A 24,759-nucleotide genomic window follows, 5' to 3' on the forward strand; every position below is an offset into this window, starting at 1 on the left:
GAGACACATTCATATACTTTTTTGAAATTTTGAACTGATTACATGGTCAAATGTTGGATAATTGTGTGTGTGTGTGAGAGAGACGGAGTGTGCACATGTGAGAGATATGCGTAAAAGTGTGAAAGTTCAAGATACACATACTGATCTTACAATACAAAGCAGATTTTTATAGAAGAAAAATTAAAAAGTCCACATGAAAATGGAAAGTTACATGCAGCATGTGCTCATCAAAGTCTTGTTTTTTAAAAATAATTCCAGTGGGCACCATTTGGGAGCAATATTTTACTTGTCAAAAAAAAGGTGTTTACCTTGGTTGATGACAGCTTTACGATTGCGTCCGTCCAGATCGGCTTTTTCGATGACATGGTGCTTGGCGTCTACCCAGTACATGCGGTGGCCAGCATAGTCGATCGTAAGGCCATTTGGCCAGAACAAGTGCGTGTCGGCAATGACCCGTCGGTTCGAGCCGTCCATATTGGCATACTCGATGCGAGGCGTGTTGCCCCAGTCAGTCCAGTAGATCTTACTGAGGAGAAAATCAGGACAGCCACATTAGATAGTTTAAACCTCTGACTGAAGATGAGCAGAATTCTCTGTGCCACCACAGACTGTGCTTTGGGTTGTAATAGCCGATTACGTTCAGATGACTGCAACACTACCTAACTACTGATTGAGTGTTCTAGCTTGACATTTTTTTATGGCTTCATCTGGCATGCTCCTTCCTGCCACTGCAACATAAAGTCAGAAAGTCCTAACGACTGTTTCTTGTATGAAATCTTTGCTCCACAGACGTTTGCCTGTGGGCAGTGCAGTGCTGCCAAACTCTAATCCCTGCTCTGCACTGCAACTGGGAGATATCCAGAGAGGATAGTGTGCACATTTAATACCATCTGCTATGAATCAGTGTCTGTGTGTTTGAGCTCCTACCCTTCTATAGGGTGCAGCGCAATGGCCCGGGGCTTTTCCATGTTCTGCCACAGCAGCACCTTGCGATGAGTCCCATCCAGGTTGGCCACCTCAATGCGGGATGTCCCAGAGTCTGTCCAGTACAATTTGTCATGGATCCAATCAATGGCCAGCCCACCTGATTGAGAGAAAAATTGTCTGTTTGAATATATAATGCAACCTTGGTTTTCATGATTAATCCGTTCCTAAAGGTCGATAAAAAAAGAACCTTTTTAGGGAACTAGTATGATAACTGCATTTAGGTTGTCAGATCTGAAACAAGAACGACAGGAACCATTGCAAAACAGTGGGTTCTCATAAAGTGACAATGAACATATTTGATAAATGATGATGTTGACTAGTGCATCTGCGGCAGCATCTTATTGGTGACTGTGCCCACCTGGGCTTTCCAGGCCAGTGGAGACAACCTCCTCCACATTGGACCCATTGAGGTTGGCCTTCATGATACGGTCCAACGTCACATCTGACCAGAAAACCAGCTCTTGGCTGTGATGGAAGTCAAGAGCGATGGCGTTCTCAAGGTTGTTGAGCAGCAGTGTGTACTCAGAGCGGTGTGGCAGAACCTGACGGATATCAATTCTATTGGCAAACAAAAGAACCGGCTCTGGACCTGTCAAAATCAAAAACACAAAAATTAGGACAGAAAGATGGATGGGAATGGAACGATTTTGGAAAGTAAAAATAGAAAGAAACATTGAAAAAAAATTTCCACTTAGGTGGAAGTTTCATTGCATCTGACAGTCAGTCAGCATTTGGGGTTAACTTGGGTTTTGCAACAGATTGATGAGCTGATGTACCAGCACTCAACCCTCACAACATCTAAATATAGTCCAGACTTCAGAATACATCCAGGGACTTGGAGCCAGCAAATGGATACAGTTAGGAAAATATAACCAATATGCAACCAGGTTTTTAACTTGTGGTCAAACCTTGTCAATTCTCTGCAGTATCATGTCAAAGTTGAAAGACAGTACACTGGATCTTTACCCAGCGCCTTGCAGCTGCGCTTGTCGGGCCGCAGCTCATAGCCATGAACACACCAGCACTGGAAGCCGCCCTCTAAGTTGGTGCAGCCCTGACTGCAGTAGCCTTCTTCAGCACACTCGTCCACATCTGGAACACACCACAGAGGCGAAAGAAAAAGGGGGATGGGACAGTGAGACGTCATGTTAAAGCTTCTGGAGGGTTCAAAAACCATTCAAGGGTCATGCTAAAGAATGCTGAGGTGGTCAAAGACAGATTTTCATTAAATGTGATTTACATTCTCCATCCATCCATTTTCTACCGCTTATCCGAGGTCGGGTCGCGGGGGCAGTAGCTTTAGCAGGGACGCCCAGACTTCCCCCTGCCCAGCCACTTCATCCAGCTCTTCCGGGGATATCCAGAGGTGTTACCAGGCCAGCCGAAGGACGTAGTCTCTCCAGCGTGTCCTGAGTCTTCCCCGGGGTCTCCTCCCGGTGGGACGTGCCCGGAACACCTCACCAGGGAGGCGTCCGGTAGGCATCCGAATCAGATGCCCCAGCCACCTCATCTGGCTCCTCTCGATGTGGAGGAGCAGCGGCTCTACTCCGAGATCCTCCCGGATGACCGAGCTTCTCACCCTATCTCTAAGGGAGAGCCCAGACACCCTGCGGAGGAAACTCATTTTGGCCGCTTGTATCCGGGATCTTGTTCTTTCGGTCATGACCCACAGCTCGTGACCATAGGTGAGGGTAGGAACGTAGATCAAACAGTAAATCGAGAGCTTCGCCTTTCGGCTGAGCTCCTTCTTTACCACAACGGATCGAGACAAAGTCCGCATCACTGCAGACACTGCACCAATCCGCCTGTCGATCTCCCGTTCCATTCTTCCCTCACTCGTGAACAAGACCCCAAGATACTTGAACTCCTCCCCTTGGAGCAGGATCTCATCCCCGACCTGGAGAGGGCCACGGCACCCTGTTCTGACTGAGGACCATGGTCTCAGATTTGGAGGTGCTGATTCTCATCCCAGCCGCTTCACACTCAGCTGCGAATTTCTCCAGTGAGAGTTGGAGGTCACGGCTTGATGAAGCCAACAGAACCACATCATCTGCAAAACGCAGAGATGCAATACTGAGTCCACCAAACCGGACCCCCTCTACGCCTCGGCTGCGCCTTGGAATTCTGTCCATAAAAGTTATGAACAGAATCGGTGACAAAGGGCAGCCTTGGCGGAGTCCAACCATCACCGGAAGGTTACTACGAAGCCACGCTGTTGTAACATGCAGAATGTGGCTTGCCATTGTCTTGCTGAAATAAGCAGGGGCGTCCATGGAAAAGATGTTGCTTGGATGGCAGCATATGTTTCTCCAAAACCTGTATGTACCCCCCGGGTGCACCCCCCGTTACTATGACTGCCAGGTCCCTGACTGGCAGTCTTTGGCCCTACCCCGTATATAAGTGCCCCAGAGTGGTGTGGTGCATTAAAATCTGGAGTGGCCCGTGAGGATGGGGCGAGGACAGGGCTGCTGGGCACTGCTGCCCCGGCGAACTGTGTTAACCAACAATGGTTTTCTTAAGTGTTTCCTGAGCCCACGTGGCAATATCTTTATCTTTTTAAAAATCATTAAAGTGAACTCCGATTGCAATGACATGTTTGGTATATATGATCTCTTTCAACTTAAGTAGCATAACAATAAGATACAACTTTTCATAATCATTTCCAGGTTTATATATTTTTACAAATCGTAATTTAGCAGTAGCCACAGTAGAAGCCCCTGGCAGCGATGAAGACTGTTCAGCCATTTCAGTTCGAGCCAGAGTGTGATCAGGGAAATGAGGAGAGAGAGGAAGAAACAAGCAATGAGGATGAAGATGACGGGTGTGAAGAAACTCAAGTTTTTTCAGTAATTTTCAGTGGTGTATTTGTAGCTACTGCTAAAGTGGGCTGATCAAGGTACGTGGCCAGCGCCTCCTGTGTTTCGCGTCTTTTTGCTCAGCTTTCGCTTGTCACACGCAGCCATTTAGGCTCCTTGTGAAGAAAGAATAAAAAGAAAGAATCTGGTCTGAAATGATGAGAACACAGCCGCAGATCTTTCGGCAGCTCAACTCTTCTGACCGCATTTCCTCAACTTTCTCTCTTTGGGAAAGCTATGAATGCTCACCTCCTTTTTTGCATTCCGTCATGATTGGAAATTGCATCCAAATGTGACACAGTATGGCATTTTTAACTCTTTTCGCTGACGATAAAAGTTGTTCGCAAGTGGTTAGCTTAGCTCCGCAGAGAGCAGCAACGTAACAATTTTACAACAGCCATTCTACATCATAATTCCCAGAATGCTTTGCGCACGCTAAAACAGGGTGGAGACAGTGTATCAAATTATGGTCTAAAAGTAGATTTGTTCTTAATTTATAGGAGTAAATAAAAAATATATACCACTGTATTTCAGTAGTTGAGGTCAGTAGTTGTAAAATTAAATGTATTTGTCATTTCAATCGAGCTCACTGTAACTATGGATGTGACTATCAGTTTGAGTTACATATGTTATTTGTCATGAGTTATTTTTATCTCATAGTTACCCTAATCTCACCTAATCTCTAACCTAACACCTAATCTCGCAGGTTTCAGGAATGTGTAATGATACGCAATGTAACTAAACAACTGACCAATCATTTGTGTGTGATAGATGTCACATGCATACACACATGCACGCACGCAAACGCACGCACACACACGCACACACACACACACACACACACACACACACAAATACCCTGGCATGATCTGCCGTCATCCATCAGTCGGTATCCAGTGTGACAGGTGCACTGGACCAGTCCTCGGACCATCTGACACTTCTGGGAGCAACCGCCGTTATTCTGGTTGCAGTTGCCGTCACTGGAGCGTGGACCTAGATTGAAACAGTAAAGGATCACAAACACTTGAGACTGATTCAGTATGCTCAGTGTATACAAACGTCCCAACAGCCATATGTTCGGCATGAGTATTTGTGTTCTTTTTTGCTATCCCCAGTTGTTGAGGATGGTACTTCTTTGTACCCATGCTATGATACCATTGTTGAACTTATTAATTCATATAACATGGAGTCCTCCTTACTGATACTCATTTAGGCAAACATGGCTCTTGATTTTCTAAAATGTTCTGTCAAACCCTCAGTTGAACTTTCACAAAAAAGTATTTACACAGATAAATCTTTTACACTCTTAATACTGACAGGCCTTCTCACATTTTCCAAGTTTCAGCCTACCAAAATGCCCAAAAATAACATGAGTATTATTCCAAGGTTGTCAAGAGTAGTTAAAGATTCACATGACAGAGCGAGCGAGAGAGAGAGATAGATGAATGTTTATAGAATTAAGCTAAAAGGAGTAGTGTAAAAAGTTTCTGCCTGTGAGAAATGTCAACTCACGACATTCATGGTGGGGAAGTTCATCAGTCCCGTCTTCACAATCGTTAACCTCATTGCACACCTTCCTCTGACCAATACAGCGTCCATTCCTACATCGGAACTGGTCTGGAGCACAAGGTGATGTCTCTGCGGGGACACCAACAGTAACCCCATTTAGTTTTGTATTGACATAACGAGTCACTGAATACAGCGAGACTTCTCAGTTGTTATATGTTTCTAGTGGGATGAGACATTTTGTCTCTGTGCTTGTTGCGGTCTCTTATTCTTCCATTTGCAGGAAGCAGTGGGGGAAGAATAAATGTTATCTGGCAAACAAGGTTAAACTTAAACACTGGACATTCTCCTGCATGATTCACTTTTTCCAAACATCCCCAGCCTCACTGATAATTATCCTCAGTATCCTCAAGAAGAACACTTTGAAAAATAAAGGCTTGCATTGGCTTAGATTAGTGCATAATGTTAACTACACTGTAAAAAATTGCTGTAAAAAAGTCAAATTCTAACAGTAACATACTGTTTTCCATTAAAACCGTATTATACACTAAAAATGATGCATTCTGGGATACATTTGTGGTATCTTATGTTTTTTCATTAAATACAGTAATATACCATAAATAGTATTGCATTCTGGGTTGGAGAATCAACAGGGGAGACAGCATGTAAATACTGTACACTACCGTTATTTCATGGACACATGCAGGCTGGGAGTCTAGGTCACGTCTCACATGCGAAGTCGTCATCCATCCGAATCCACTCCATTGTGGTGAAATCAGACAAGTGACAATATGTTTTATTTGTCGGGTACTGTTTCATTACTTGCATACTTTTATTTTACTATCACTAAGTCTGAGTACACAGTCCCATACCCCTGGACTCTGCAAGTAGTGACCACATGTGGTTTACAGAGCTACGTACAACAGGGGCTTTCCCACCGCAGGAACCTTTGCAGGAACTTCCCTAGCTACCCTGGTAGCTTGAGTTCCCCGTGTCCCCACCGAAAAAACTACCCAGGTACAGAAGGTTCCCCCTGGATTATTTTGTTCCTCCTAGCAGGTAGGGTCTTCCCAGAGCTACCGGGAAGTCTTTGAGGGGACGGGCTGTGCTGACGAACGTTGATTGGTTGACAGACCTCTGTAGGAGTTTACTTTTTCATTCACAGAGCCGCCATTATGTCACGTTACGCAAGGCTCTAAGTAAGAGGATTAAAATACATTGAGAAACAAAACTTCGAATCACCAATTGAGCGTGGTGGTGGCAGACCTCGCGGCGGAGGACCTCGCCACAGGCCCGCGGCAAAATCTGCCGCCGCCCCGGCGGCAAGGTCTGCCACTGGCCGACTCGGTTCCGCTAAGAAGCGGAGGTCCGAGCCCAACCGGGTGTGTGCGTCTTCCTCGGCCGGGGCTGAGGGGCGTGAGGCTTCCAAACAGCAATCTTTACATTTTCCCGGTGAGCAGGACTTGGTGGACAAGGAGCAGGCTGAGAGAGCAGAGCTTACGTCGCCGCTTCGGCCAGGCGACAAGCCCCAGCGTCGGACAAGGTGGCGAAGTTCGCCGCCGGGAGGTCTGCCGAGGCCACGGGCTCAGCGGCGAGATTCGCTGGCACCCCGGCAGCAAGGTCAACCGCTGACAGACTCGGTGCCACTAAGGAACAGAGCTCCAAGCCTAAGCGGGCTTGTGCGTCTCCGTTGGCCGGGCCAGAGGAGACGAACACTGGCGTGAGGCTGGCCGATGGGGACGCTCTAATGGGCCAAGCCAGTCAGTCGCGGGGGAATAATAAAAATAAAACCGTCTGTTCACACTATTTGCGATGTAAAGTCTACAGATAACAAATACTTCACACTGCTGTATTTAAAAACTGACAAAGAGCTGTTCAAGATGTATTTTTTATTTATGTATTGAACCTTACCCAGGTAAGGTATTTGCAATGCCAAGGTGGCTGCAGACAGCAGAGTAAAACAAAGCAAAATAGAAGCAAATACATATACAAACTGAACAATGTCGTATAGTAAGTTAAACATTACATTACCATAGCATACGATGAATAAAAGGACCACAAAAAGCACGTAAGCGGATATTCTCTAAAGCTGGAGATCTTGCATGACCATGACGAAAAAGGCAATTGCCTGAATGCCAAGACATTAGAAAGACTTGTCTTTTTTAATAATATATAAATAAATGTAGAAGCCTGAAGATGACTATAGACGTGATTTATGGTTCTCAAATTTGTAGTGGAACTGTGTAAGGATTCAGACTCATGTCCCTATTGCATAAAAATAGTGTCTTCCCTGCATGTATTCTTTGAATACATACAGCACGACAGCACTTTTTTACAAAATAGGCATATTTTAACAATAATGAATTACAGTATCCATCCATTTTCTGAACCACTTATCCTCACTAGGGTCGCAGGTGTGCTGGCGACTAGCTCAGCTGACTTCGGGCGGGAGGCAGGGTACACCCCAAATTGGTTGCCAGCCAATCACAGGGCACAAATAGACAAACCAACCATTCTCAATCACATTCACACCTACAGAGTCTTCAATTAACCTATCACGCATGTTTTTAGAATGTGGGAGGAAACTGGAGTACCTGGAGAAAACCCACACAGGCACGGTGAGGACATGCAAAGTCCACACAGGGAGGCCGGATTTGAACCTGGGTCCACAGAACTGTGAGGCAGATGTGCTAACCAGTCGGTCACAGTGCCCCAGAAATTAATTTGAGTAATACAATTAGAAAAAAACCATAAGATACTGCCAAGTACAAATCTATAGTGAAGTTTAAAATAACAGTAAAATGCTGGCAACATTGCTCCCAGTATTCTACTGTAAAGAAAGAAAATACAGTAATATACTGTAATTCAATGAATTCAGCAATTATAGTAACATACTGTAAAGTTGAAAACATTAGCGGAGCTGTAAAAAAACAGCAAAAAGCTTGCAACACAGCTGCCAGTATATTACTGTTACTTTACAGTGAACCGTACTTCAACTTTTCCACACATTGTCTCCCAAATTAAACTCAACGCCTAGTTAATTACTACATATAATCACCATTAGTGGCTAACAGATTTAGATCTATTAAAGTATACACAAAGACTCAGAGACATAATGAATTGGTATATTGAATTAAATGCAGATTGATTGATAGATAGTACAGGTACTACAACAGGGACAGCATAGTGAATGAGTGCGTGACTGTTGCCTCATATTAACAATGTTCTTTAAATTAACTCCCTGCTTGTGTGGGTTTTCCTGTGGTACTCCTGCTGTCTCTCACAGTCCAAAAACAGTATATGTTAGTGCAGACTAAAGTCAGACATTGCAAAAGTACAAAAATCACGTTTTAGTTTTGTTTTTTTCTTCTAAATTGCTCCCTGGAAGAAAAACAATACTGGGCTTGAAAGCTGTTAAATGCCCTGCGATCTTCACTAGCAAGTCACAACCTGTGAGTGTGCTACAAAACAGGTAGTGCTCTGTGGGCTGAAATGGCACAGTGAGTGCAGGGAGAGACAGGCTATAGTACAAGCAGCTAATCACCTACAAGAAGGAGAAGCTACAGTTGAGTGATAATTCATCACTCAAGACATGCCTGACATAAACACTATCATAAAAGAAAGTATTTAAATAAAAAAAAAAAAAAAAAAAAAAAAAACATTGATTTGGTATCCTAGTTGTGAATGTCAGTGCAGTAAAAACAAACAGAATAAAATTGTCCATATATCTTCCTAAGATGAGCATGATCATTTCTAGTCCAAGGTACAGAATAGTTTATTTTATTTGTGCATGTCTGTCAAGTGTTTCCTTCAACTAATAGTGAGATTATAAACCAAATGTTTAAAAAGTGACACTCAGGCTCACTTGAAAACAAGATTTGATTTTGTTGAGAGCTCCACTGTTGCCATGACTACAACTTAAATTTGTACTATATTTAGCTTCTGAAAAGATAAACAAAGACTCACCAGTTTTCTCACAACCCTCTTCGTCACTGCGGTCTGAACAGTCATCTTCACCATCGCATCTCCATGACAACCGGACGCAGCGTCCAGTTCCACACCGAAATTGGTCAGCTGTACACATGGATGTGGCTGCAGAATAATTCAAACAACAGGTAAGCATCACTAGAAACCACAGAAATAGTGCAGATACACAACCCAGCCCAAAGCAAACGCATGCATGTTTAATAAAATTGACAAAAGTGGTTACTCACTGCAATTCATCTCATCGGACTGATCGTCACAGTCGAACTCGCCGTCACACCTCCAGCCTGCATTGATGCACATCCCGCTGCTGCACATGAACTCAACAGACCTGCATGGCTGGTGGGATGCTGCACACAAATATCCACATATATTGCCATTCAAATCATAACAAACCACAATTACATCAGATACGAGTCACACACCCCTCCTTGAGCTGTCACCTTATCGTGGTGGAGGGGTATGTTTGTCCCAATGATCCTAGGAGCTAAGTTGTCTGGGGCTTTATGCCCCTGGCAGGGTCACCCATGACAAACAGGTCCTAGGTGAGGGACCAGACAAACCACGGCTCCAAGAGTCCTTATGATGACGACAAAAGATGGACTCAGGTTTCCTTTGCCCGAACGCAGGTCACCGGGGCCCCCCTGTGGAGCCAGGCCTGGAGGTGGGGCTCGAAGGCGAGCGCCTGGTGGCCTGCACCTATGGGGCCCGGCCGGGCACAGCCCGAAAGGGTAATGTGGGTCCCCCTTCCCATGGGCTCACCACCTGTGGGAGGGGCCATAGGGGTCGGGTGCAGTGTAAGCACGGCGGTGGCCGAAGGCGGGGACCTTGGCGATCTGATTCCCGGCTACAGAAGTTGGCTCTAGGGACATGGAATGTCACCTCTCTGGCAGGGAAGGAGCCCGAGCTGCTGTGTGAGATCGAGAAGTTCCGACTAGATATAGTCCACCACCAAACAGCAGTTCAGAGTACCCACCCTTTTTGGAGTCCTTGGAGGGGGTGCTGGAGAGCACTCCCGCTGGGGACTCCATCGTTCTCCTGGGGGACTTCAATGCTCATGTGGGCAATGACAGTGAGACCTGGAAGGGGCGTGATTGGGAGGAACGCCCCCCCCCCCCATCAGAACCCGAGCGGTGTTCTGTTATTGGACTTCTGTGCTCTTCACGGCTTGTCCATGATCGACTTTGGGGTCGTGTCATCGGACTTACGGCCGCATGTCTTGGACACTCGGGTGAAGAGAGGGGCGCAGCTGTCAACTGATCACCACCTGGTTCCTACCCTCACTTATGGTCACGAGCTGTGGGTCGTGACCGAAAGAACAAGATTCCGGATACAAGCGGCCAAAATGAGTTTCCTCCGCAGGGTGTCCGGGCTCTCCCTTAGAGATAGGGTGAGAAGCTCAGTCATCCGGGAGGATCTCAGAGTAGAGCCGCTGCTCCTCCACATCGAGCTGGCTGGGGCATCTGATTCGGTTGCCTCCCGGACTCCTCCCTGGTGAGGTGTTCAGGGTATGTTCCACTGGGAGGAGACCCCGGGGACAACCCAGGACACGCTGGAGAGACTACATCATTCGGCTGGCCTGGGAACGCCTCGGGATCCCCCGGAAGAGCTGGATGAAGTGGCTGGCGAGACGGAAGTCTGGGCGTCCCTGCTAAAGCTACTGCCCCCACGACCCGACCTCGGATAAGCGGTAGTAAATGGATGGATGGACGAGTCACACATAATTTTGTCTATACACTACATGGACTGGTATTAGTATCAAACTACATGGTCAACATAATCGTACTGAAAATGGAAATACTTTCATGCCCACCCAAACAAGTTTGGACCTCCCCCCCCCTCCAAGTTTGATACCCAGCGCCACAGCACCCTCTTCCCCTTACCCCTTCTTTGCACGCTACTGTCTACAGCTAGCTGTCTTAGTTTTACAGATCATATATCACTACTTGCAATTAAAGATTGAAGAGATGCTCTCCAACTGGCAGCAGATGAGGGTGGAGGGGGAAGGACAGATTAAAGCTGAATCAAACACAAGCTTCCTAAATCATGTGTGTGCATTTCTCTGACATGTTTTCTCCTGACAGCACATGTCTATACCCCTTGAAGAGTGGGCCACAGATAAAGAAAATGACAAGGCAGGGTGAGAAGGCAAAAGAAGAAAAGAGACATGATCGGTGCTGCAGGCTTATCAGATGGCTGAGAGAAGACAGATTATCAAAACAGCAGGTGGTTTTCCAAAAGAGTGAGATTTCGAGGCAACAAGAGTGTGTGTGAGATGCAGTTATTTTCATACACATGCTCATGTACACGATTCATCCTGCTTCATGCCCTTTTCTGTATCCCCTCTCACAAAGACAACAATGGACTTTCATGTACTTTGCAATGTAGCCAAACGCAACTGTTAGTAAGGCATGTGAATCTGGGTGTTTTCTAGTGTTTGTGTGTGTGTGTTTACATGAGAAGTGGCAAGAGGGAGAGACAGTTTTTCCCTAACAAAGCACCCTTCATGTGTTGGGAGACGCAATACCATGGAATGCTCTGCTAGGATGTCTGATGCCTCAGAGGAATGCGTCGTGTGTGTGTGTGCGTGTGTGCGTGCGTGCATGCACGCGTACGTGCATGCGTGCGTCATAAACTCTTCACGCTGCAGACTTTTTTCTCACTGCTGAGTGAAATGGTTAAGTGCATTAAAAACTGATTCACATTGAATGCGTTTGATTGAGTAAAAAAGTAGAGCAGACAGCTGCCATTTAAAAACTTGGGACATGCAAGGAATGGAGGAACAGAGAAAACCGCTCAGGGTGCTATGACCTTTGTGATGCTTATATGATGACAGGAAATCTTGAAGTAATGCTTATCACAGTGTAGATAAAAACATCAAAGGAACAACAGTGAACGTATGTGTGTGTGTGTGTGTGAGAGAGAGAGAGAGAGAGAGAGACACTGAGTCATTATGTCAATGAATAAGTGAAACATCCATCCATCCATTTTCTGAGCCGCCTATCCTCACAAGGGTCGCGGGAGTGCTGGAGCCTATCCCAGCTATCATCGGCAGGAGGCGGGGTACACCCTGAACTGGTTGCCAGCCAATCGCAGGGCACATAGAAACACACAACCATTCGCACACACATTCACACCTACGGGCAATTTAGAGTCTTCAATTAACCTACCATGCATGTTTTTGGGATGCGGGAGGAAACCGGAGTGCCCGGAGAAAACCCACGCAGGCACGGGGAGAACATCCAAACTACACACAGACGGGGCTGGGAATTAAACCCCGGTCCTCAGAACTGAGAGGCAGACGCTCTAATCGCGACCACACAATCCGTGTGTGTGTCTGTGCATGTGCACACACATGCAACACTTTCCAGTTCTGTTGAGCAGTGGCCAGCGGTTGATGCTGAATGGTGTTGTATGTTGAGATCATTTGCATTATGACTAAAAAAAAAAAAAAAAAAAAGACCTCTTAAATAGCTTGACTATAGATAGTTTGGCAATTGTTTATTGAGCATAACAATGTGTACTTGGGATCAGTAAGAGGCATTTTTCATGACAAAAATTAAGCAATCCGTTCAGTAGCTGTAAATGGGAAAAAGGCTATGCAAAAAAATTGCTTACTTTAGAAGTGTGTCTTAGGTTCAATGTCTATACTTAAATATCTGATGAATGTAGTTGATTAATAAAGAGGCCTTGATAATGTTTAAAATGTGCTTGTGTGTCAATGACAGAGATCTTACAGCAATCTGATTCATCAGACCAGTCTCCACAGTCGTCGTCTCCATCACAGTGGTAGATGTCCAGGATGCAGCGGCCATATGCGCACTGGAATTCCTCGACGCTGCAGGTGGCTTCCATCACATCTGAGGCTGCACGCACACACATGCACACACACACATGCACACACACACGGTAAACAGATGACGATAAGTATGGCGCAGCAGTTGAGTGTCTGAAGTACTTTGAAGTTCTGTTAGAGATTAAATGAAGGAAAAGATGATTGACGATCATACGCACAAGCGTTTAAGCATTTGTACAAAAGTTATTTGGAAACTTCTATTTAAAAATAATAAAAATAGACTACTAATGGAGAGAAGCATTCACACTAATTTCTATTGTGTAGAATATGTTCTCATTTTCTTTCATGCATAACAGCATAATAGCCTTCAACTGAAACACAATGGGTGAATTATTACTTCTGCTTAACAGTTAAATATGGCAATGACCAAGCAACAATGTTAAATATGGCAATGACCAAGCATCAATCAAAACACTCTGATGCCATCCAATTTGTTATTCATTATATGCTGTGATGCCATACATGCATTCTGTTTGAACTCCTGTTCAGAGTCATGGGTTACTGGAGCCTATCCCAGCTGACTTCGGGTGAAGGCGGAGACCACCCCGAACTGGTCGCCAGTCAGTCGCAGGGCACATATAGACACAAACAACCATTTGCAATCACATTCACACAGTCACTGAGTGAGACCTGAACCCACACTGCCTGCACCAAGTCAGGCTACACCATCAGTGACATACTGTGATGCATTGAGCTGCATTGTAGCACTCACAATGGCTCTCAGTATCCACATTCAACTTCTGAGGAAAGTGCCATTTATCATGATGTTTCAGTTACTTTGAGAATGATGTGGTGTAATCACTATATGTTTCTGTCTATAATCATCTAGATTATTGTCTATTGTCTTACTTGAATTTTTTGTCAAGGTCATCTCACCTTGATAAACAGCTTTATAGTTTGTTTATATGGTTGCCAAATTTGAAGTACTATACAGTAACTGAAAACTAAATAAACTAGATAATTAGCCTTTACCTACTCTCTTCTTGACAGGTTGCACGAAAGGAACACGTCACTCTTTTGATCATCTTGGGCACAACAAACTTACGGCAGTTTTCCTCATCAGATCCGTCCTTGCAGTCAGTGTCTCCATCACAGTACCAGTGCTCAGCGATGCAGCTGCCGTCTGTACAGCGGAACTCCTTGTCTGAACATTTACGCATGTCTGGTTGGACACAAACCAGAAGTATTAGACCACTTGAATAAATAAACCCATATATTCCCACATGCTTGTTGCTGTGTGTGTACACACCACACTGTTCATCGCTGTTGTCCCCGCAGTCGTTGTCTCCATCACAGTGCCAGAGGCTGCGGATACAGTAGCCGTTTTGGCACTGAAACTCATCTTCCTCACATTCTCGAGGAGCTGGAGAAAGATATATCCACAGGAGATAAAGCGGACAAAGAATGCCAGTACAACAGCTACATCTACAAAAGTAGATATCGTACATGATATGTAATGTGTGGCTGAAAATGTTCTCTTTTTAAATCGACAAAGGTGAAAGTAGCCTTTCAGGCTCTGGTCAACAAGAAGGCGGCACGGTGGGCGACTGGTTAGCACACCTGCCTCACAGTTCAGAGGGACCCGGGTTCAAATCTGGCCTCCCCTGTGTGGAGTTTGCATGTTCTCCCCGTACCTGAGTGGGTTTCCTCCCACATTCCAAAAACATGCACGGTCGGTTAATTTCCAGTAGGTGTGAATATGAGTGTTAATGGTTGTTTGTTTATATGTGCCCTGCGATTGGCTGGCGACCAGTTCAGGATGTACCCCTGGGATAGGCTCCTGCACTTCCACGACCCTAGTGAGGACAAGCGGTACGGAAAATGGAAGGATGGGTGGATGGTCAACAAGTACATTCCATCCAGATCTCAGTCCATCAAAACTCACTCTAATTTTATGAAGTGGAGCTGCACAGGAAAGATGTCGGTGTAGATACACAGTCACCCAGGCCATGGTAAGACGCAAAAGGTTGGTTGTAAAAAAAAATTTAAAAAGTCATGATAATTATCACAAAATGGAAGTTTGAAGGTTTATCTAAAAAAAAAAAAACAAGTTTTGTTTTAGCCTGTCCTTTTCCTGTCAGCCATTTTGGAAATGAGGTCATTGTTGGATTCACATCAGAAGCAGAGAGCTGTTATTTAATTCTTGCTTTGGAAGGGGAACTACCACTAAACATTTTTAAAAGGCTGCAAAATGTGTATGGGGTTATGGTTACGTCATCAATGATGACACATGAAGGTGATGTCATCAATGGTGACTCTATGATGCGCTCTGATCAGTGCCTCGACCCTAGCACTATTCCCAGGATTAACCGCTGAAGATGGTCTGCCGATCCTTTCCTTGCCACTGATGTCACTCAAAGCAGGCACTTGTTATTCACCTATTGCAGCTTCTATTAAGCCCTCCACATTTTGCAACCTCGTGCATCGCGCAACGTCAACTTGGATGCTCCCATCTGGTTTCAGGTAACATTTTAACAGAGTTTGTACTATATATTTTGATTAGAGAAGCAGTTGGCTCTATTGGAGAACACACTTTGCTATTATCTAGTGTGTGTTACAGTGGCTTGGCTTGCCTTGCCTTAACTTCCCACCAAGGAAAAAATAAAAAAAATAAAATCTAACAAGAATAACAGAGTTAAACAAATACATTCAGGCACATTACAGGGCAAATTCTAGAGTCCATCGAATCAAGTTTATAGCCTCGCTGACATTTGATGAAATGTATTGCTGAGATAATTCATTAAAAAAAAAAAAAAAAAAAAAAAAAAAAAAAAAAAAATCAATAAACTGAATAAAATCCCATTTGATTTATATGCAAACCCAGTTGAAATTTACAGCTGCCCCTGCTAAGTCTCACAGCTTGATTTATGCCTTAATTAAGAACCCTGGCTGCGATGTAAAAGGAAGTGCTATTTCACAAGACAGTTAACCTTGAGACTGGAAATACAAGACAGTCAGTAAGTCAGTTAGTCATCCATGGCCTCTGCCTACATGAGGTATTTAGAGAGACTCAAGTAAACCTTTGGCACCATGACATTGACATTGTTTCTGTTTTAAAACCTTTTCACTCAGCCAAACTCTTCCAATTTGCTTTATAATTAATCACACCCCAATTGATTAAAATAGTGAATGGATTATCAAAAACACAGTATATAGTAACTGCCCTGAATCGATGGCAAATCCCAGCTTCACTAGCCTGGGGCAAAGTGAACACATTAGGCAAGTGAAACCAATGACGGATTGCCCAAGGCAGGTGGCAATCTATAATTTATCATTGTGGTGTGTGTATGTGTGTTTGTGTGGTAGACAACTGAGACAAACAGATAAAGCGAGACAGAAACACAGAGCTATTGCGAGAGCAGAGATTTCAGTTCGATGTTTGAGCTCGTTCAAGGCATGATGCTGTTTCTAAGTTTGAGTCAACTGGGAACATGAGTGTCATGATACAGACCAGTCCTGGAATGAGTGCATCTGAATCATACATCATAGATCTATGATATGCTGGATAGTTCTGTATGCCCTGTAGAGGTGGCATAATTCTTCGAATCCACCATTCAGTTTAACTGATTCACTGGATATGTGACTGCCTTGCACAGTGCATCAGTAACAAGAACAGATATACTGTATAAAACAGAGACGTGTCTCCGTGAGACGACTTAACTTGCGGAATGACTTGGATAATGATCTGAAAATTTTTTGTTCCCTTACAGAATACAGAAATAAGGTATTAAAAAAAAAAAAAAAAAAACAACGATAATGAAGCAGTTGGCTATGTAAGCTTGACCTTTGTGACTTTGTTACATGGACCCATTATTTTTAAATGCCCAGAGTATATTCTATATGAATAGCTTACACTTTCATTACTATTATCTAAGTCAAATCTGTACTCAGAATTAAGGGAAGGACGTGATAAGTTAAGTTATCGAAGGACATTAGTCATTAGTATTCATTAGTCAGTAGTCATTATTATCGAAGGACAAAATCTACTGCTGCCTGATATTTTTTTGTTTGTTTTCATTTTGTTTTGTGTTGAATTGTTTGTATATGTTCAATAAAGTTCTAATCACTCAGCACTCAATATTTAGTCCTGTCTCTATACACACGTCATTCACAAGGCTTGAATTAAGCGGTCTCGCATCGCTATTTGCAAGTCAAAATTCGTATTTTGTGCCTCATAAACAGATGGTAGTAAGTCACATATGTGGAAGTCACTAGCAAGTCTCAAGTTATAACCAACTCTCAAGCAGGTCCCAAGTCACTGCGGGGGGGGGGGGGGGGGGGGGGGGGAATAAATTAATAAAATCAACCAAGTTGCCACTAAATTTCAAGCAAGTTGAGTTAAGTCATTACTTGGTTTAAGCAAGTCGCAAGTCAAGTCATACACTCTTGCTACAGTCGCAACATATATTGGAGTGGTAATAAAATGTTTTTTCACAAATCATTACACTAAAAAATGTATTCACACCTAATAAAACTTAAATTAACAACAACTGACATTATTGTTTGAATTGATTGAACTGAATTGTTTTAAAGTTGTATTTCAAACTCCATTTAACTAAATTTTATTTCTGAACAAACTATGCTGCGTACTTTGTGACGACAGCCTTGTAACTCATGTGGTTCTTAACACCTTTGAGAAAAAGCCAAGACTGTTCTGTTGGTCAAATATAATTAGTTGTGGCTAATGGAGCATGAAAGAGAAAATACATGACATAGAAATGTTTCAATCCTTCAAAAAAAAAAAAAAAACTGCATTCCTCCTGTGTCTACTTTAAATCACTCAGTCGGGTTTGTTAATTTATTTAGAAACACTGACAATTGGCAATTGTCATAAGATTAAAGGTTATGTTTTATATGATGTGGTCTCAATTTTAAGAACATAGTGCAGACAGCTTTATCACAGAGCTGACACAGCAGATGACATTTTATTTGTGAAACTTCACCCCCCACACACACACACACACACACACCCCTCCCCCCACCACACACACACACACACACACACAGAGGAAAAACTCAATGGACCTATACGATTCACGTAAATGGCCTATTTTGAGTTCAAAATGGCGATTTGCATGTATGTTGTTATCGTGTGTTCAGCCGTCACACGCGGCGGCGTCTTGGTTTATCATAAAAGCCATATTTGGCAACCAATTCAGTGCAGCCACTGTCGCCATTCATGTTTACATAGCAGCTGGTGAGTGTGCGAGGTGCGTTCAGGGACACTGCGTACATGGGAGTGAATATCTTCTTTTGTATATCAGTATATAATTGTAAAAATGTATTACTAGAAAAATTATTTGTATCAGAATACTTTAGTTAAAACACTGGACAATCACGCTGTCATAAAATGGAATTCATTTTGTTTTGTAATATGAGGATAGATCAAATTAAATATTTGGGTAATATAGTCAGCCAGAGCTGCAAAGAATGCCAAGTTATCAGTGTATTTTCACCATCATTCTTGTCATACTGTGTGTGTTTTTGTTTGCACATTAAGGACATTCCTCCTTAAAAAAAAAAATAATAATAATAATAATAATAACTTTCCCAACACTGACATTACTTGCATACAGGGTGCTTAAATGTTTTGCTCAATATAGTCAATGTGTGACATATGGCCAGTATACTACCCTCTGATCTGTAAGTGGCTACACTTTGAGTCATGCTGGTGAAAAACAAGGCAAATGTGATCAGAGAGGAATAACAGGTAAAATGGGTTATGTACCAAAACAGAAGAGGGTTTCGGAGGATACGAGAGTACAAAAATATTCAGTCGCTGTAGCCCTACATTCAATTTCCCCATTATATTGTCATATTTACATTGTTTAATAAAACCCCTGCTTCAGGTTCCTGTGTGATAAACCTGCAAAAAAACGCTCGTCAAAATTAGAACGTTGCTCATCAACGAAGTAATGATTCACAAAACTGCTCCTGAAAGAAAAAAAACATTGTTTCGAGCTTTGCATAGACTAAAATAGGTATATTTTGCTATGAAAACGACTACAAAATGGTTGGGGGGAAAAATAATCTTTTCCATGAAATGTATTCATATACAAAACAAGGCTTTTCAGGTTATTAAAGTTACTATTGACAGTGCATAATTTTTGGTACAAAAACATACTCAATTCTATTTTTTTTTTTTTTTTTTTTTTTATTAAGTGAGTGACCACAGGTACGTCTGTTCGCACTTACCTCTACATTGAATTTTATGTACAACGTGTGAATGAAATGATAAAACATACCTTCTGTATTTATTAACAATCCTAATTCTATGCATATTTAATTTCAAAATGTGTTTTACGTCAACAAATTTGTTATTTAAATGCAGTGTTTTCTTATTCTTTATCACGCATGCATACGTTCAACCCTTTAGTATTTTTTTCCCCCAAAATGTGTCACAGTAAAATCCAAATCAAAACTCAATTTAACTGGTCTATATTTTCACATGTGGAAAAAAAAAAGCCTCTTTCCCAATGCCCCGTGCTTGTGTTATCCGCTGCCATCAGTGAGGTAAACAAAGGAAGGTCAAAGGTGGACAAGCCCTCAAAACCCTTATCACTCATCCAGCTGCCAAACAGCAAAGGGCAAAGGGTGCTCACAGTCATTACCAGGGTTCCTGAATTAGTGGGTGGTTTAATGCTTTTTTTCCATGTATTATTTTTTAACGTATAAAATCCCTAATGTATCCCCAAAACACATCCATACAACAAATAACAATAAGATCCCTTTTGTGTGTGTGTGTGTGTGTGTGTGTGTGTGAGAGAATGTGACATACTCTTTAGGTCAATGTTTCTAAATAATTAAATAAAACCACTGTGCCAAAAGGTGGAAAACGTGGCTAAAAACGGCGAAAAAAAACAGGGCAAATGCATTAAATAATAAGTAGTTTGGGGGAAAGGGGAGGGACAAAATTTTATGCTGCAAGATGAAAAATTAAAAGCTGCCGATGTTTTTGATGGATGGTTGCTTGTCATTTTATTTTACAAATTCTGCCGTCTTTAGAATTCAACTTAGTAAATAATAGAGCTAAAAAACGCAAAGATACAAAGTGGCAGTTGCAGATATTTTCTTCACACACACAAATACGGATAGCAAGTACTCCAGTTCAACATGGCACATTGCTTTTGTTCAAAACACATCTTGTTCTTGAATAAGACAAATGATTTAGATCTTTTATTGTATACTACATGTGTGCTGCAGCTGACTCACTTTATCCCATGATCACCATTCAACATCATCCCCAATGTCACAATACAAATGGAGCGCAGAGCCAAGCTTAGGTAAGCAGGCACATGAACAATGGCATTGCCAGATGTGAGAAGAATGTAAAAGAAAATTTTAATTTAAACACGGATTCCACAGTATATTGCCTCGTTAATGATGTAGATGACAGGGCTCATCACCTGGACATGGAGCTCTGCCACAAGTTACTAAATTTGCAGCATGGTCTAATTTGTCAAAACAGGATAGCAAGTTGGTAATGTTACCATCCTTATAAGCATAATACACTCATTAGCAATTACAAATATACCTGTTTAGGTTGAGTATACAGTAAACGGTCATTTGAATGCTAAAAGTCCCTGCATTTTTCACAGGGTCTTTATTTGTACAATTGTGAGCAAAAGCATATGGCTGCTTCACTCAATCAGACATTGCACTTTGTTTTGTATCTCACTTGCTTGATCTCGCAAGTGCCTTTAAAGTGAAAATAAATACAGAATGTCTACTAAATTTGAAACATCACAGAGAAGAGTGTTGTCAACAACCTTGCAAAATTTAAATGATTAAAAAATTGCCAAGTATATAAAACGAGGCTTCAAAAAAAAAAAAAAAAAGGCCATTCCCACCGCTCTGGAACGCTATGGGCGTGTCCCCTGTATGTGTTGAAACTATGCCCTTTTTCATGGTCAGCTGTCGATCACATACTGTTATGTCTAAAATATTTCTTATCCCTACACATCTCTACATGTTTGAGCTGCGAAAATATATCTGCATAAAGCCTCCGGCGGTGGGAATATATCCCACAGAGTCGTCGCAGGGCTTTCTTACCCTAACGGGAGGCGGTCACCACCACCTAACCCGTGAGCTAACAGGCTGCCGGAGGCTCAGAGGAGCTGACACCACAGACAACCACCAGGCTAGTCTAATGCATCACCTCCTCACCTGGTGTTGTAGTAGTGTGTAGCTGCACATAAAAAGATACTTCAGGGAAAGGCAACCTTTTATCAACACAGCGGCACAGGGCATGGAGCCTGTGGCTCCCAGTAAATGACAGACATCTGAGTACATACTGTACTTTCTGCTAGTTACATACACAATGATTTGCGTAACACAAAATATATAACAATTGGGAAATAAAAAATAAATTAAAAAAATAAAAAAGCTGTTCTGTAAATTGTGACATCCAGAGAAGATACATTTTCAGGATGTAAGCATAGTTAGCTAGCTAACTTAATGCTATATCTCCACAATTCAGTACTACAGAGTTCTCAGTCTTTGCACGTTTTCAACTATTATCTTACATGTCTAATGCATTTAGAAACAAATCTCTGAATTAATTTTGCAGGGTCTTTAAGTATGAAAATCAAGCTGATAATACAGGAATAATGCTTTTTCAGTCTCACTGTTATGCTGGTATTTATAGGGCTATAGGGTTGGAGCTTTTATGAGAAGGAGAACAGGGAGACAATTCATATTGATCTGTGTGTGCTGATACTGTATGTGATGCAATTAGATCTTAAAAGGGCACTTAGTGACCCTTTTTACCATCAGGGGAAGTATGCTAAACCAGAAAGTGATTAAACAGAATCTTTATACAGAACCAGCAATCACACAGCCTTCTGTAGTCTTACATCTCAAGCCCAGATAATCCCAGTGAATGCAATCAGGTTCATTTTCTCCAACTTTAAGGATTTTTTTTGCCAGTGTCCTCTAAAGCTGCAGTTCACCTTAACCAACAATTTCAACAATATCAATGTGTCCTCATTAGTAAATAAGGGCGGGTTCAATAAAATGCATGAAGTGCACAGTTGTTATGCCTCCTTATTCTGTACATGCTGCACAGAGTCAACACTCTCAGGGGTTATAAAATATTTACTTTGAAATGGTCACACACCACACACAGTTTTGCTTTTTGCTTTATAGCAGTCCGTTTAAGCAACATACCAGTTCGCCCAAAACAACTTTAACCATTGTTGGTTTACTGACACATAATTCATCTTCCGGCATTTTTTCAAGACAATTTATACGCTAGATGGAACATATTCCAGATGATTAAAAAAATCCAATTGGTCATTTATCGATAATGGATAAATTGTACCCAACCAGGGGTAAAATACAATGTTCCTCCAATAAAGGTGGTGGGAAGGCATCGATTACTGAAAAGCCACAAATTTAAGACTGGTATTTTTGACACAGCTCTGTACCAGCACCGTACAAGCACTAAAGTTGCACTTAGTTTCCAATAATATATTGAAACGCCTTTCTCGATACTGTTCTCATTCGGTAATTAGGCCCTACAAAAGTAAATAAAAAGACAGCTCACATAAGCAGACAAATGCATACATACTGTATAGTAGTCTTCTATGCAACCAATTCAGAAGTTTTTTGTATTAAATAGCAAACATGCACACAATTTAGAGGTTAGCAACCTCACAGCAACCACTGCGGGGATAAAGTTTTCTGATTCTCAATCGAAACCGTCATTATAGTTCTGCTCGATACGTTTTTTTGCAATCAGTTTGTGATTATGTGCATGATTGCTGTTGGCATTAGAGTGTGTGTACATTTTTTTCAATGAACTAGCTCCAATATAGTGAAGAGGAGCACTTACGGCAGTCCTGCTCATCAGAGTCATCCTCGCAGTCGTTGTCTCCGTCACAGACCCACGAACGTCGTATACATTTGCCATTGTCACAGTGGAAGTCCAGTGGTGAGCAGGTGGGAAGCACTGCAAACAAACAGGGCCAAACAAGTTTGTCAGTGTGAACACATGAAAAAGTAAACAGATTTTAACAGCGGAAATGAGAGTTTGCAGATTGCTGTAGAGGCAGTGTCAGCGTTATGCGGGGGACGTTAGCCAGCAATGTCCTCCCGCGCCTGCCCACACTTTCTATATATTTTTATTTATTTATTAGTAAATATTTTTATTTAAGATACTAACAGGGAGACAAAGATAAAAAATACAAATGTAAAAAAGAATGATGATCATTTCCATATAGTCACGTCACATCCTGTCAAAGTACTACTGTACAGTATATACAGTAAACACATCTGATGGCGATGCCAAGTGAGCTGATTGCTTTGAAACTTAGTCTAACATTTGGCGCTTCCGCTGCAAAGCGCGAGAATTCATTCCCCACTCTAAGAAATGTGTTTTCAGATCACAGACAAAATTTACAACAACTACAGTCATTTTGACAATTGATTCATCATTTAGAACCATTGTTTAAGTTAAAACTGTCCAACTCCTCTAATAGCAGCCTCTAAATAGTAAATATCTGATTTCTGTAGTCCTCCATGAAAGCAGAATGGTTTTCTTTGTGTTTAATCAAAATAAGACATTTGCTAACATCTGCTTTTACTTTGAAAAATAATTTTCAATATTTGTTATGGACCAAACCAGTAACTGGGCCACGATCATGTTATGGGAGAAAAATAAATCAGTTTAATCTGTTGTGAAAATAATCATTATTTGCAGCTGTAGTATGAATAACCGGAAATTGAAGTTGTTGGACCTCAAGCCCAGAAGTGTACATCAAACTATTAGCCCTTTGCAGAATCAGTACTTACTGTACCTGTAAAAAGTAGCTCTCAGTTTCAAAAAGGTAAGTGAGTACATCACCTCCTCTCATGTGATATTGCTTATTGTAGTTTATTTGGTTTTGTTTTATCATGAAACAACACCAAATAAACAATAATCGGTTAATAAACAGTTGTATCCGAGTATTTGATTACTAACCAGCACAATTCAGCGCATTCCTGGTTAACTTCATATCCGCTATAAGTGCAGCTACTCATAGTCTAATGACCAGCTCTTTGTCATGCGCAGACAGAGCTAATTTAATTATGGCCCAAAGATGGATGAAAGCGGGAGCAGGGGAGCTCGTCTTGCCACTGGGCTCGCTTGTCAATACCATATATTAAATATTGACTAGGCTTTGCAGACTTTATGAAAAATGCATGACGTCACACAGTGACTTAACCATCATGGCAGACAGGCAGACAACTTGGGGTTTGGTGAGTGAATTAAATGTGTGTTGCGGCGTGGCGCTGGTCTCCTGGGTAAAGTAAAGCCCCACTGACCCACATACCCTTGCTTGGATATTGCATTATTCAAGACAAAGACAAAGAGAGGGACACAATTATACAGAAACTGCTTGCCCAATCCCTCTACATTCTCTTCACATCTGATGAACCAGGTTCTCGAATCATTTGACAGCCAAATTGATCATCTGGCTCATATTTATTATGCCGATAGACTACAGTAGTGTGCTTTTATTTGGCATCAAAGAACAGTCTAAGTGATCCAGATATTGTAAGATCTGATTCTAAAAATCTTTTGAATTA

At 42.3% G+C, this 24,759-nt stretch overlaps 1 protein-coding gene across 5 annotated transcripts in view; it reads right to left on the bottom strand.

Moving 5' to 3' along the window:
* The window catches only part of lrp4 (low density lipoprotein receptor-related protein 4), a 125,494-nt gene that overhangs the window by 21,985 nt on the left and 78,750 nt on the right, over positions 1 to 24,759 (bottom strand). For 4 of the 5 annotated variants that reach the window (XM_061764742.1, XM_061764741.1, XM_061764740.1 and 1 more), the window contains exons 3-14: positions 23,024 to 23,140; positions 14,438 to 14,551; positions 14,234 to 14,350; positions 13,070 to 13,198; positions 9,563 to 9,682; positions 9,315 to 9,440; positions 5,355 to 5,480; positions 4,701 to 4,835; positions 1,954 to 2,079; positions 1,346 to 1,576; positions 928 to 1,084; positions 309 to 526 (exon numbers count right to left, since the gene is read on the bottom strand). In XM_061764742.1, coding sequence (XP_061620726.1) covers positions 309 to 526; positions 928 to 1,084; positions 1,346 to 1,576; positions 1,954 to 2,079; positions 4,701 to 4,835; positions 5,355 to 5,480; positions 9,315 to 9,440; positions 9,563 to 9,682; positions 13,070 to 13,198; positions 14,234 to 14,350; positions 14,438 to 14,551; positions 23,024 to 23,140 — 1,716 coding nt within the window. Of the gene's footprint in view, positions 1 to 308; positions 527 to 927; positions 1,085 to 1,345; positions 1,577 to 1,953; positions 2,080 to 4,700; positions 4,836 to 5,354; positions 5,481 to 6,031; positions 9,280 to 9,314; positions 9,441 to 9,562; positions 9,683 to 13,069; positions 13,199 to 14,233; positions 14,351 to 14,437; positions 14,552 to 23,023; positions 23,141 to 24,759 lie in introns of those variants that run through there. The other variant, XM_061764746.1, reaches the window with a different exon arrangement.

This window comes from Phyllopteryx taeniolatus, chromosome 2 (genome assembly GCF_024500385.1).
Source record: "Phyllopteryx taeniolatus isolate TA_2022b chromosome 2, UOR_Ptae_1.2, whole genome shotgun sequence".
Lineage (NCBI taxonomy): Eukaryota > Metazoa > Chordata > Actinopteri > Syngnathiformes > Syngnathidae > Phyllopteryx > Phyllopteryx taeniolatus.